This window comes from Penicillium longicatenatum (assembly GCF_028827895.1).
Source record: "Penicillium longicatenatum strain IBT 33135 chromosome Unknown contig_1_segment0_segment0, whole genome shotgun sequence".
Taxonomy (NCBI): Eukaryota; Fungi; Ascomycota; class Eurotiomycetes; order Eurotiales; family Aspergillaceae; genus Penicillium; species Penicillium longicatenatum.
In genome coordinates, this window is record NW_026643119.1 from 999848 (window position 1) to 1013212 (window position 13365).

Consider the following 13365-nt stretch of genomic DNA (forward strand, 5'->3'; position numbering starts at 1 on the left):
ATAAGACAGGGGCTATGTGTTTATTTTGATATACCTTCAGTCGTAGTGAATGGGATTCTACGTGTCTCAGGGTCAATTGAATGTTAATATTTCATAAACGGAAATATGAGGGCACGTCCAGTTAGAACAGTAGTAGGCATTCACCATAGAACAATCAGACAAACGGAAGATCAATAAGTATAGACACCACGGCACCTACAATCCGAGTGAAGCAGCCATCTAGCCAAACAAAACCATATTCAACACGTATTGACTTCAATTGAGCCCTTTTCAGTTCATTTCTCCATTCGGAGCTAACCCAAACATTATTCACTTATTGCTTCAATTGGACACTTATTCACCTCATACTCATTTTCTTAGTCAAATCCACCTTGAGTGGTTTCCACTCTTTTCTCTGATCAAAAACGTCCTACCTCCAACGTTCATTTCCCTTATTCCGCTAATCAGTTTCCACAAATATTGAACAATTATTCATTCCCTTACATAATTCACTACGTCTGTTATCCTTTTACCCACTCTGTCAACAAGAGAAGATGCGGCGCAGATGCTACAGTGTAGAGAGATTCCAGGTCACAGGCAAAGTGGTGTGGGGCATACGGGTCTGGAACCGCCCTAGTGGAGCTTCCGACTAATCAGAAGACAGGAATACAGCAAAACCACAGCTACAATATGTACAGTATGTAAGTCAATGGGGGATTGATGGGGAATTAGAGACTTGTAAAATTGGTCAAGTTCCGGTTATTGCGGACGTTGCGGTTATCGGACTTGGTTGTGGATTTGCCCCAGTCAGCGGCCCGAGGTTCAGCGGAGGCGGAGAACGATAAACATACCCCATCTCTTCTCCTTCTCTTTCTCATTTCCAAATTTCGCGGCAATCCTAACTGGCCATGATGTTTCGCTCCATAAGCCGACTTCCTCGCCAGCTCCCTCATCGGCTCCCCCGCCCGGCTGCGCCATCCCGTCTTGCCCTGCGCTCGTTCACATGCGGTTATCCTCGGATGTCGTCACCACCCGATCAACCAGTGTCCACCACGCTGCCATCCGACGCATACCAGTTGCTGTCGACCGCCGAGAAAGCTGGTGCCGCAGAGGATGCGCTTTATGAGCAGCAAATCCGCGATGTGCAAGCATGGTGGGACTCTCCTCGATACGAGGGTATCAAGCGACCCTATTCCGCCGCGGATGTCGTGAGCAAACGTGGATCGCTGCAGCAGAGCTATCCCAGCTCACTGATGGCGCGGAAATTATTCAATTTGCTGAATGAACGGGCGGCGGCTGGCGAGCCAGTACACACCAGTGAGTTGTGACGTGGAGCTGTTTTGCGAGCTGTGGACCCGACCGGCTAATACGTGGGGTAAAATAGTGGGTGCCATTGACCCTGTCCAAATGACCCAGCAAGCTCCCAACCAGGAGATTTTGTATATCTCTGGCTGGGCATGCTCATCCCTTCTTACCAGTACCAATGAGGTATCCCCCGATTTCGGCGATTACCCCTATAATACGGTGCCGAACCAGGTCCAGCGTCTGTTCAAGGCACAATCGATGCACGATCGCAAACAGTGGGATGCTCGACGAAAATTGACTGCGGAGGAGCGCAAAAAAACCCCTTATGTGGATTACATGCGACCGATTGTGGCGGATGGTGATACCGGGTACGTTTGGTCTTATGTGGTGAAGAGCCTACATCGCTAATTAATTGGCATTTACAGACATGGCGGTTTGTCGGCAGTTTTGAAGCTGGCCAAGTTGTTCGCTGAGAATGGTGCTGCAGCTGTGCACTTTGAAGATCAGCTTCACGGTGGAAAAAAGTGCGGCCACTTGGCCGGCAAGGTTTTGGTCCCCATTGGCGAGCACATTAACAGACTGACTGCTGCACGATTCCAATGGGATATGATGGGATGCGAGAATTTGGTGATTGCGCGTACAGATTCAGAAAGCGGCAAACTTATTAGCAGCGCGATTGATGTGCGAGATCATGAGTTTATCCTCGGTATCACAGAAGAGGTGGAGCCGTTAGCGGAGACTTTGCAGGCAATGGAGCGCGAGGGTGCTTCACCAGCTGAAATTGATGCGTACGAACTTGAATGGGTCAAGAAGCACAAGCTTGTCTCTTTTGATGAGGGTATGTGACAATACTATCAAATATTCGAGCACCGATACTAACATTCCCAGCTGTCGATGCTCACCTCGAGGCCGAAGGTGCCAGCCACTCCACTCGAGATGCGTACAAGGCCCAAGTCGAGAAAAACCCGAACCTCTCTTTCTCTCGTCGCCGCGCCTTGGCTGCCGATTATACGAAAACCCCTGTGGTTTGGTCATGCGACAGCCCTCGCACCCGTGAAGGGTTTTATCATTACCGCGCAGGTTTCCCAGCAGCCACCAAGCGTGCCAAAGAGTTTGCGCCGTACGCCGACCTTCTCTGGGTTGAGACCGGTGATCCAGATGTCGAGAAGGCAGGCAAATTGGCAGGCGATATTCGCGAGGTCTACCCAGGCAAGAAGCTGGTTTACAACTTGAGTCCGTCCTTCAACTGGATGAGCCAAGGATTCACCGATGCTTCTCTTAAATCGTTTATTTGGGATATTGCCAAGCATGGGTAAGTAGCTTTTGGAACTCTTTCAGTGGTGCGATACTAATTTATACAGATTTGTCCTGCAATTGATCTCCCTGGCAGGTCTCCACAGCAATGCCACTGTCACAACAGAGTTATCCCGTGCTTTCAAGGACGAGGGTATGCTCGCCTACGTTCGACTTATTCAGGCCCGTGAGAAGGAAATGGGTGTCGACGTCCTTACTCACCAGAAGTGGAGCGGTGCACCGTACATGGATGGCATTCTGGGTGCGATTCAAAGCGGAAGCAGTAGCAATAAGAGCATGGGTGAGGGTAACACCGAGAAAGGTAAGTCATCTGAATGATTTGAATATGCCGATGCTGACTGTGATCAAGGTTTCTAAACCCTTCAAGGATAGATGAGCTAAGGACCAAATGTATTCCATTCGATAAGGAGTTTATAAACATTTTGCTCTCATGCAAAGCCCTATAGGAGTCCCATACATCAACACCGGCACGAAATGAATCGCAAATTGAATTTCCAGTATATGTTACATATCAGATTACATACAGTACTCGTAGCAGGGGTCAACCTTGTTGGAGCTTATGGTAGTCAAGTGTTTCATTCCGAATTGGCTATGGATAGATCATATTCGATGACTCGGAGATTTTCAACGGTTGGCCAGATAGGGCACAAGGGGAAACTACAAAAGTCGGGAAATTTAGCTTTAGCTGCTGGCCTTTTGCCTCTTGGTCCATCGTGAAGGAATCAAACTTCACAACCTTGAAATCAGCGTAGTATCGAGATGAAACTCCACTATCCAAGATTATCAGAAAGTGATCGCAAAGGATCGAGAATAGCGCAGACAATTATTCGTGGCGATTTGGATAGAACTTTATTAAAGTTCTGCTTCTTTCATGTTATCTATATCTCGGTCCTTCAACTTTTGGTGTTTCTCCCCCGCGTTCCGCCCTGAAAACATGGCTTTACACACAACACTCATAACTTTCCGCCCAAAAATCAGCACAGGACTATACATCACTCGGCACTGAACTGTTCCCAAAAGCAGTTCCAATGCATCTCAGCACGGCCATTGTCGACCGTGGACCGGCCCCATGGCATCTTTCCAGGAAAGCGGACCCACTCAGCATGTTTCAAGTTGCTCTGATACCTCACTCGATCTAATGCCGGGAAGACGAGCTAGCACGCAATGATTGCACAGTCCGTCCAGACAGGTCTAGACAGATCGAATGATTGAATCATGTATCCGATGCCGGGAAGTGGCCCCTCACGCATGCGAGCCACGGGGCCGAAAACACGAGGATCTGCACGTTTCATTACGCTAGCCGACTAAACCTGGATTGGGCCCTTGTCACCAATTATCAAAGTGCAGAATCCATGATCTAAGCGTGCGTCAAATTTCCCGCTTGGGAAGTGTGAGATGAGAGGTCACACATGGGGCGGGTGGTACAGCAAGGCGCCCACGAAGCGCCGATCATTTTGGGGTTTCGGTGATTTACCTCTCTTAGATCTCTACGATGTAACTCAGCTTTCTGCTTGAACATAACATCTCTTCGACCGTCTTGGGCTCTACATAATTGCAGAACCGCTCTCTAGCAGAAACATGGCTATATCCGCCATGGAGAAGGCTCAAGACGATGGCCCGGTGATATTGGCTGTTGGTTGGATACTGATCGCTGTTCCCGGTCTGTTCGTTGCCCTGCGATTGTATTGTAAGATCATGCTGGCGAGGGGTTATGGATGGGATGATGCTGTCTGTGTTTTTGCTTGGGTTGGTCACCAACTTGGCTCTGTCTTACGTGCTGTTTGCTGACGTACATTCAGCTCTTACAACTTATTTACACAAGCCTGGTCACCAAGGGTGTGCAAATGGGTGTTATTGGTAGACACGTTGACGCCATCGAGAACCAAGATATCATACCCCATGCACTCAAGCTCGTCTATATTGGCTTTGTGATCATCATCTTTGGCTGCGTCTTTGCTAAAACCTCATTTGTTATCACCTTGTTGCGAATTGTGACCAATCCCTGGCAGAAAGCAGCGCTGTGGTTCATTATGATCAGCATGAACGCCATAATGTGGCTTTGTGGGATCTGCTATTTGGCCCAGTGCAAGCCCACCGCTGCACTTTGGGATACGGCATTGATTCCTACAGCCAAGTGCTGGCCTTTTAGTGTTTTTGAGAACATTGCATTAACAGCCGGAGGTAAGAGACGAGGATGAACCTGACATGAAATGGAAAAACACTAATACGGGGTTCAGCATACTCCGGGTGCATGGACTTCATCCTCGCTGTATTTCCCTGGGTCATCCTCTGGAAGCTTCAGATGAAAAAGCGTGAGAGATTTGGTATAATTATAGCTATGAGCATGGGTGTCTTGTCAGTGCAGCACCATCATACAGATGCCCCCGACTGACCCAGCAACAGTGCCTCGATAGCAGCTTTCATCAAGACATCCAAGCTTGTCAACGTCGCCGAACTCATTGACTTTACCTGTATGTAAACGAATTCCTGCCCCATTATAAAACTATACTAACCAGGAGAGACTATTGTACCCCCATCGTCCTCTGGGCCTCTGCCGAAACAGGCTTAACAATTTTTGCCGCCTCGATTCCAGCCCTCCGCATCCTCTTGTTACGTATGCGCTCTTCAAGGGACGACACAGACCCCTCCACAAGCTACAACTTTTCGGGAAAGGGGCGCAGCACCACACGCAGCGGAAACAACGATGATCGGTCGGATCCGTATTATTATATGAATGGTGATATGATCACCCTCAATGACCGCAGAGATAATGCAAGTGATGAGAACGTCCCGGGAGAGACTGGGATTAAACAGACGAGAGAGATCTCAGTTACATATGAAGCTGGTCAAGATGGGAGGAACGATAGCTCGTTGGCGAATCGAGTGGACATCTTTCATCATTAACCGAACCCAATATCAACTTGCCCTTGTCATATTATGTGACTCCCCTATCCAATATACCGGCATAAATCCTAAGCGCCTGACAGAAAACTCGCATCATGCCAAAAACATGCTCTCCTTTCAAAATCTCCGAAAGCAACCGCACAAGCACAGCACCCATCTGCCTCAATTGCTGCCCTCCGTCTCCGGCAACATCAGCAGCGTTAGGTGTCACCAGATCAGCCTCTCGCAGCACACTCGCAATAATCCTCAAAAGCCTCTTCGTATCAGCATGAAGATCCCCCGGGTCTTCCGCCAAAGTCTCAAGCCATTTGCAGAGGAATAGTGCGCATTCCAGGTTACAGAGCGAGTGGATCGTGCTCCAGGTCAATGTCTGCGTCCGTGCGACGTATTCGATACCCAGTCGGACTGGAATGGAAAGTGCGTGGATGGATTGGAGGACGGCGTGGTATACCTGCGGTGATTGTGGTGGCTTAGGGGCATTGAGGAAAGCATTTGCGATTATTTCTGGATTCCATGTTCCCAATTTACGGTATGGGCCTAGGTTCAAGTGGAGGCGGATGCAGGCGATGCGGAAAATGGCTGTTGCGTTGAAGCCTAAGGGCCCTTTGGGGGATGAAGGAGTTATTGTTGAGGGATCTGAGGATGCTTCCCAGCTTCGTTGCCAGCGCCTGAGTGCTGTGTGGAATTTTGAGAGCACGTCGACTGGTAGGGTTGTTGGTCTCTCGGTTGGTGAAGCCGTTGAATAGGCTGTCTCCCAGGCGAGAAAGATATTTTGGAAGATGCCGTGGATCAGGATGAGATTTCCGAATGATGATAGGCTTGGTCTTCTTCTTTGGGTCTGCTTCGATCGGAATAAACGGGCATATGCAGTGCCGAATGGGACGCAAGGATGTTGTTTTGAACGGAGAGCCCTCCATTCAGTGGCGCTGGAGGCTTTCCAGACTTCTTCGGAAGAGGGCAGATAGGTGGTGGCCATTTCGCTGTTCAAGATCTTTGGTGGCATGTTGTATAAGATTGTTTGGTTATTTGAAAGCATGTAAGCTGTAAATATAGTGCGTCGCTGTCCCTCTTTCTGAATCCATGCGTTCCAAGTTTCACAATCAGAATAATCGTCATTGAGTAGAGCCCCGTCTCGAAATGTTTGCGCCATCTGTGTGGTCATTGAGATGGAATCACTCAATAGGCCATGATGTCCCCAGATACCCAGGGTCGAGAGAATAATTTGCGATTGCAGAATCTCCATTCCAATCCTTTGGGAGCAGGTCACTTCGTCAATATCAGTCCCAGGGTTGGAAAACGGGGAAAATGGCGCATGTACAGAGATAAAATTATCAATCAGAGATTTTGATGCTCTGCAGAAGCACACAGCCCGCTTGCTTTCAAATCGATACTGTGCACCCATGGCAATAATTGCTAGAATCAATGGTGGACTCAAACGCGCAATGGACACTGTCGGAAGGTGAAGAAAAGGCAAATGCCCATGGCTGCCAGTAAAAAACCCCTCGATATATCTGCATAGTACATATTTGGAGGGGAAGACGAAATCTGCGTCAAGAATATGCCGAACACTGTCAAATAGCGAAAGAATAGATTGATACTCCTCTTTTCCGATACGCCAGGGGTACAGCATATGATTCTCTGTCTGCTCTGTGGGGGAATCAGGACGCTCGGAAAGATCCTCTGCGTCCTGAGAGTTGATCTCATCATGTTGGTTCAATGATGGAAGTTGGTAATCGCATAGTGATGCATCATCATCGGAATGAGGACAATCGGGTACCGTATCGCCCGAAGTCCCACCACTTGACGGCCCAGTCAACGAAGAACTTGCCTGTTCGTGATTATCAAGTCCAGTAATTGAAATCAGATCATTCGGAAACTCGGCACCTAAAGGAAAGTATTCTTCAAGTGAAAGGCTCCCGTCCATGCCGCCCCACAAGATATTGAGATCTTGTAGATTCTCGTCGAAAAGCTGCCGTGTCGTACCTGGAGAAGGCATGGAATTACTTGGAACTTGCATCAAGTCTGCTTGATGTATCTCGGTGGACGAATTGATCGGAAAGTGAAATTGCATAGCCTCGGTATGGTGTTGCATGGCCGTGGCTTGTCTTTGCGATCCTTCTTGTAGAGGTTTCTTCGTCATACAGGTCGCTAACTGGGATTCCTGGCCTTCGGACCCCAAGGCCAAAGAAGTTGACTCTGTTTCATCGTCATGTGCATCCTTATCAGGTTGCACCTCTTGGTGGCATGAAGGGTCATTTTTGACCTTTAAGTGTCGAGAAAGCAGGTCCCTGTCACTTGTTATTTTCAAATCCAAGCGAGAAGCAGAGCCATGCTCACCGTCTCGTAAATTTCCTGCTGCAACGACAGCTGAAAGGTTTCTCACGTGTATCTTTAAGCGATCAGTCATTTAGCCCCGGGATCAGCGATTCAAAGTCTGCAACGTACGGGTGCGCTCATGGCGAAGCAGATGTTCTCTTCTTGAGAAACGCCTCCGGCAAAACTTGCACGGCGCGACTTCAATACGGGGTCGCATGTCATATACAGGACGAATGGCAGGTCTGGTGAGGGGATAGATAAGCAGCCGCGTGGATGTTCCCAGTTAACTCTCACCGCTCACTGCCGGTTTACATTCTTTTATCTGCATTTTCTCTTCAACGAGAACGAGGTCTTTCTTGGAGATGAGTTCGGATTCATTGATTTATAGCACGATATGCGTTCTCAAAACCAACCCTGCCGTCGCTTGTGCCTATCTTGCCATGACCATCGATACACGCCAGATTTAGCTGTCTGCAGATTCTCTCTCACCAACCCAACAAGAAACTGAACACCTATAGTCACACCATCTAATACCCGAACCTCAGTCTCTAATAAAGCATCTTCACAAGCCTTCCGCATCTCAGCCATGCCCGCACAGCCCAGTAAAACACAATCCGCCTTTTTATCGTCCACCAGTCGACGAAGCTTTTGTATTATGTTGGCATACACGTCTTCCTTCGGCTTCGAGTCGAGCTCCAGTACACCTAGCTGAGCCGATTCACATCCAGCAAAGTAGTCTGAGAACCCATACGCGGAAACGGTGCGGGAGTGAGCCATCACAGAACGGTCGGATGTGCAGATGATTCCCATTTTGCCTCCAAGCATGCGTGCAGCGTACATTGCAGCTTCCATTATGCCGAGTACGGGGTGTGGGTACTCTTCTTTCAAAGCACTGATGAGGGGGTGATCTCGGAAGCATGCAACGAGGAATGCATCGTAACCCCCCACATCAATGTCGCTAATTGCCCTGATACAATCTGCGGTGGAGAGTACGGCATCTGTTTGGGATTCGATTGCTGATGGTGCGGGATGTGGCGCGGTGAACCCATGGACTGTGACGTCTGGGGATAGACTAGGTCTAATAGCGTTCAAACAGGCCATTGTCATGTGTTCGGTGGAGTTTGGGTTTATTAGCAAAACGTTGATTCTGCCATCTCTGGGCAAGCCTGACACATTGGGAAGCACGGCATCCATTGTTTAAGAATGCCCTATAAAATCGCCTTGATGGTGTAATCATATGGTCTGTACCGGTGTAGAGTAGAGGATCATATTTGATGTGTTAGGATGGAAGGAAGGAGGACAGACTCGATACAGGAGGATATTTTTATAGTTGCCAGATGGTCCCCATGACTAAATGTTGAAGACTTTAACTCAATTGAAGTTGGGGTAGAAATGTATTAAAAGGGCACCCAAAGCCCGTGCTGATTGAGCGCTAGGAAGCGGGGTATTTTCTCAAGCGGATTATCCAAGGTTGCTGATAAGTCTGCTGCCCATGCTTCCAAAATACTTCTTGTTGTTTTTAAATCAGCCATTACTATATGCCGATCTCGTTTTGATCTGGAACAACCAGAAACAGCGTCAAATGACTCCCAAAGGTATCGCCGGCCGAGTGGTTTCGACAGTCTCGATAATGCACCGTTAGCTCTAAAGAAAAGAAGGGTATAAAGATTCATGGGCTTCAGGCACATCTGAGGACTCAGGAGAGATTGGGCTCATGTTTGACATGTCATATCACGTGAGGTGCATCCTGTCTCTACAGAATACGGTTCTAGGGTTGAGTCTATCAAAGTCCACAACGGAGAGCAGACCGTTGCGGATTTGATGATCTGAGAATCTGGAGCTTCACCCAAATGCTCTTATTATATCAATGTCTTGGTCTTGGCTGCACAGTTTTCTCTTGAATTCCAAATCATACATTCTGGGGAAGCCAAAAGTCCCGCTCTCCTTCAATCATGCCAGCCGGAAGCTGTCCCGTCTTTCCAACCAGCACTCCCCCTGTCTCCCGTTTAATAAATTGCCCATACCCTTTCACACCACTTACAGCATTCTCATCCGCATTCCAAACAATCTGACCACGCAACATCGTGAAGCGAGGCCAGTTCCTCACCCCCATTCCTTCGAAGGGTGTATAATCAACATCATGGTGCAAGTTGACCTGGGAAATCGTTCTCGCCCCAATATTTCGCGGATGCCAGATCACCAAATCTGCATCAAATCCGGGCAAGATGAATCCTTTTTGCGTCAATCCATATAATCTTGCCGGATTCCCAGATGTCAGCTGCACGAAGCGTGCAAGGCTGAGTCTTGCTCGTTCCTTCGGGAGACATCCCTCTGATTCGCTAAAAAGAAGAGAGAGTCTGGTTTCAATACCAGGGATTCCCTTAGGGATCTTGCTGAATTTTGGAATTCCGTTGATGATGCCGGCTTTTTTTCCTTGTGGGTGATCATATTTGGTTGGAGCATGGTCGGAGGAGAAAACGGTAAATGTATCGTTGGCAATTCCCCGCCAGAGAGCTTCCAGGTCTTCTAAATTGTGGCGAAGAGGTGGGGAACATACACCCTTCGCTCCGTGAAAATGATCATGTTCTTTGTTGGCTAATTTGTCGGAGAGAAGAAAGAGGTAGTGAGGACACGTTTCGGCATGAATTGGAAGAAGCCGTGTCTGTGCGTCTCTGATGTGCTTCATTGCTCCATCTGCGGATACGTGAACTAGGAGGATTGGGGCGTCGACTAGTTCTGCGAGCCGAATCGCTCTGTAAGATGCTTCGTCTTCTGCGATCTTTGGTCCCGCGATAGCATGGAAGAATGGTGCTGTGTTGCCATTTCTTTCGAGTCCCTCAACCAGGAATTGTATCATGTCACCGTTCTCTGCGTGAATCATAGTTGTCATTCTCAAGGAGCGACAGGCGAGCAAAGTATCCAGAAGCTCATGGTCAGATAGTTTGTATAGCTCGTAAGTCATGTATAATTTCACACTTGTGATTCCTTCCTTGATTAGTAACGGGAGCTCTTGTTGCAGGATCGTTGGGTTGGGCTTTGTGATAATAAAATGGAATCCATAGTCACAATACGCCTGTCCCCGGGCTTTTTCGTGATATTCCTCTAGAACGGGAAACAAGGTTGTCATTTCTTTTGTCTGTGACGTGAACGCCAATACTGTTGTCGTGCCACCTGCAACGGCACTGCGGGTACCAGTCTCCCAGTTATCTCCTGTTGGAGCATTTCTCTGAGCAAGGTGAACATGTGAGTCCACACCCCCGGGAGTGATGTATGCCCCTTGTGCATCAATTATCTTGGTCTCAGGGCCTTCGGGCAGCTCATATCCTATGACGGATATCTTCCCTTTCGAAATCCCGATACTTTGGCCGGCAGGAAGCACTCCACTTTCTGTGACCTGCTTTAGTCAGTCCTCATGCTCAGACATGTATCTTTACGCTATACCATATGGTAAGCTTGGAAAAAGAGAGTAACGTACAATTATCCCATTCTTCACGATTGTATCTAGTCCCATAATGATTTTTATGCTTCAAGCTTCAATTCTTTTCTTGTACGTCTTCGATACTCGATAAATGTGCTAGGTTGTCAGGAACCTTATGCTAGATAATGAAAGTCTTTTCCATTTGGTTTACTGGTCCGCTTCACGCTATTCCCAAAGTATCTACCCCGATTTCATTTATCTCCAACCCCTCAACCTTATCTAACAAGAAGATAACAGTGCATTACATTCGAAAATCAGTGTCGCCACGGATACTATCCGATCACTTATCGAACCCTAATTGACAAAAGAACTTTATTCACTGTGACTTAACCCGTATCCCTGTCGAAAAGCTCGTAATGCATTTCGCATAGTGACTGGTGTCTATCTTGTGGCTTTACAGGAATATCTTTAGGGAAGTACCAATGTTGGTATTAGGTTACTTTTTATTTTAAAATCATTCCCTAGTTCAAGTGATAATATTTTGTTCCAACCTAATCACTGGACAAAAGCTCCGGCTCAACAACTCCGGCACGTTCAACAATAGTGTTATAATGCTCCGTCCTCCGATGCTTCTCAAAAGCAAAAACCGTACTTTTCGGACGATCACAATCCGACAGATCGATAGTAGCCACCACCAATTCATCCTCCTTCGTTACTGCCTCTTTAATAATGTGTCCAAGTGGATGAACAATAATAGTCCCTCCAACCAACGGATTTCCATCTTCCGCACCAGTCTTAGCAACGTTGATACTGAAACAAGCATTCATATAGCTGTTTCCTTGACAGGAAAGCTTGTGATGGAGCATCACTAGCTCCTCAGCTGCATCGGGGCTCATATCGACCGCATGACCGCTACTAGTAGTCTGGAAAGCAGTGGTATTGTAACCGCAACACATGATTTCCATCCCTTGTAGACCGTACACGCGCCATGCTTCGGGCCATCGTCGATCGTTGCAGATCAGCATTCCGATGATAGGATCGCCTTTGCCGGTAGCAGTGGAGTTACCCACGTCAGCAGTCTTTTTCAGTGCACCATCGACGAGACCTGGAGCTCTGAATGCAGGAAATCCAAGATCCCCGGGTCTGAAGTAGCGTTTTTCTAGTTGTTGGAAGGCACCTGGTTCGGTCTTTGGCTCCATGGAGCCGGGAAGATGGACTTTGCGATATTTCCCCACAATCTTATTCGTTTTCGCTGAGTAGTAGACGCTGGAGTTGTAGTCGATGTGAGAGCCGTCACTTTGGATACTTCGCTCAGCATATCCGACATAAACGTCGATCCCAAGATTTCGTGCATGGTCAAATAGGGGCTTAATTTTGGGCGATTGTTCAATGCCGCCTTTGCTGGGATCCTCAATGTCGAAGTATTGATCCAGGTCCTTTCCTTCTAATAGATATCGGGGAAAGAAGGTTGTAAAGGCAAGCTCAGGGAAGATGGCTAATTTGACGCCTTGTTTTGCGGCTTGGTCCAGAAGTGTGATCATGCGCTTCAATACATCTTCGCGGGAGTCTGCAAGATGAATGGGACCCAATTGGCAAGCGGCTACTGTCACTAGCCTGGGAGATACGGCACTGTCTGAACCCATCGTGAGTACCTGGAGCTAATTTTATTCGAATCTCTGTGAGGTTTTCGAGCCGATTGATGTGATTATCTCAGTTTCAATATGGGAGAAATCCGGCACCAAAAATAGAACTACGAGTGAACCCCGCAGCTCGTTATCAGTGATCGGGGTTTCTACCCCAATATGTATTTCTCAGTGTGTATTGGAGTTGAGAAGTCCCCGCTCAGTGGGGTAACATGATAAGAATCCTGTTGCGGTGGGACAGACCGTTGATCATCGTGTCATATGCGTTCTTATCTTTTCTCGGATCCAAGAAGTCCTGTGGTTTCAATTGTTCTTGAACTAGACGAGCTGAACTTTATAGCTGAACGTGAGGAATTGAATGAATATATTGAATGCAAAAGTGGTCTATGTTAGAACAAAATCAGCTCTGCGCCCTGGAATGTTTCTCGCTTCATAGTGAGCCAACTGAATCAACATCAACGTCTGAATTCGGATGCCGGCCGTACA

At 47.8% G+C, this 13365-nt stretch overlaps 6 protein-coding genes across 6 annotated transcripts; 2 read left to right on the forward strand and 4 right to left on the reverse strand.

The window, feature by feature from the left end:
- Positions 1 to 887: 887 nt before the first annotated feature.
- Positions 888 to 2955, forward strand: N7484_001158 (methylisocitrate lyase ICL2; the record flags this gene model as incomplete). The annotated part of the gene is made up of 6 exons (XM_057111578.1): positions 888 to 1296; positions 1364 to 1652; positions 1710 to 2122; positions 2173 to 2596; positions 2646 to 2899; positions 2948 to 2955. 6 exons carry the CDS (start codon positions 888 to 890, stop codon positions 2953 to 2955), a joined length of 1797 nt encoding a protein of 598 aa, XP_056976315.1.
- Positions 2956 to 4176: 1221 nt separating this feature from the next.
- Positions 4177 to 5502, forward strand: N7484_001159 (uncharacterized protein; the record flags this gene model as incomplete). Its single annotated transcript, XM_057111579.1, has 5 exons — positions 4177 to 4344; positions 4398 to 4779; positions 4836 to 4953; positions 5002 to 5069; positions 5120 to 5502. 5 exons carry the CDS (start codon positions 4177 to 4179, stop codon positions 5500 to 5502), a joined length of 1119 nt encoding a protein of 372 aa, XP_056976316.1.
- Positions 5503 to 5533: 31 nt separating this feature from the next.
- N7484_001160 (fungal specific transcription factor domain-containing protein) lies at positions 5534 to 7959 on the reverse strand (the record flags this gene model as incomplete). Its single annotated transcript, XM_057111580.1, has 2 exons — positions 5534 to 7891; positions 7948 to 7959. 2 exons carry the CDS (start codon positions 7957 to 7959, stop codon positions 5534 to 5536), a joined length of 2370 nt encoding a protein of 789 aa, XP_056976317.1.
- Positions 7960 to 8220: 261 nt separating this feature from the next.
- Positions 8221 to 9012, reverse strand: N7484_001161 (aspartate/glutamate racemase family protein; the record flags this gene model as incomplete). The annotated part of the gene is made up of 1 exon (XM_057111581.1): positions 8221 to 9012. One exon carries the CDS (start codon positions 9010 to 9012, stop codon positions 8221 to 8223), a length of 792 nt encoding a protein of 263 aa, XP_056976318.1.
- A 715-nt stretch (positions 9013 to 9727) lies between these two features.
- Positions 9728 to 11329, reverse strand: N7484_001162 (hydantoinase/dihydropyrimidinase family protein; the record flags this gene model as incomplete). Its single annotated transcript, XM_057111582.1, has 2 exons — positions 9728 to 11212; positions 11294 to 11329. The coding sequence occupies 2 exons, from the start codon at positions 11327 to 11329 to the stop codon at positions 9728 to 9730; spliced, it is 1521 nt and encodes a 506-aa protein (XP_056976319.1).
- Positions 11330 to 11787: 458 nt separating this feature from the next.
- Positions 11788 to 12879, reverse strand: N7484_001163 (uncharacterized protein; the record flags this gene model as incomplete). Its single annotated transcript, XM_057111583.1, has 1 exon — positions 11788 to 12879. One exon carries the CDS (start codon positions 12877 to 12879, stop codon positions 11788 to 11790), a length of 1092 nt encoding a protein of 363 aa, XP_056976320.1.
- Between the last annotated feature and the right edge of the window lie 486 nt (positions 12880 to 13365).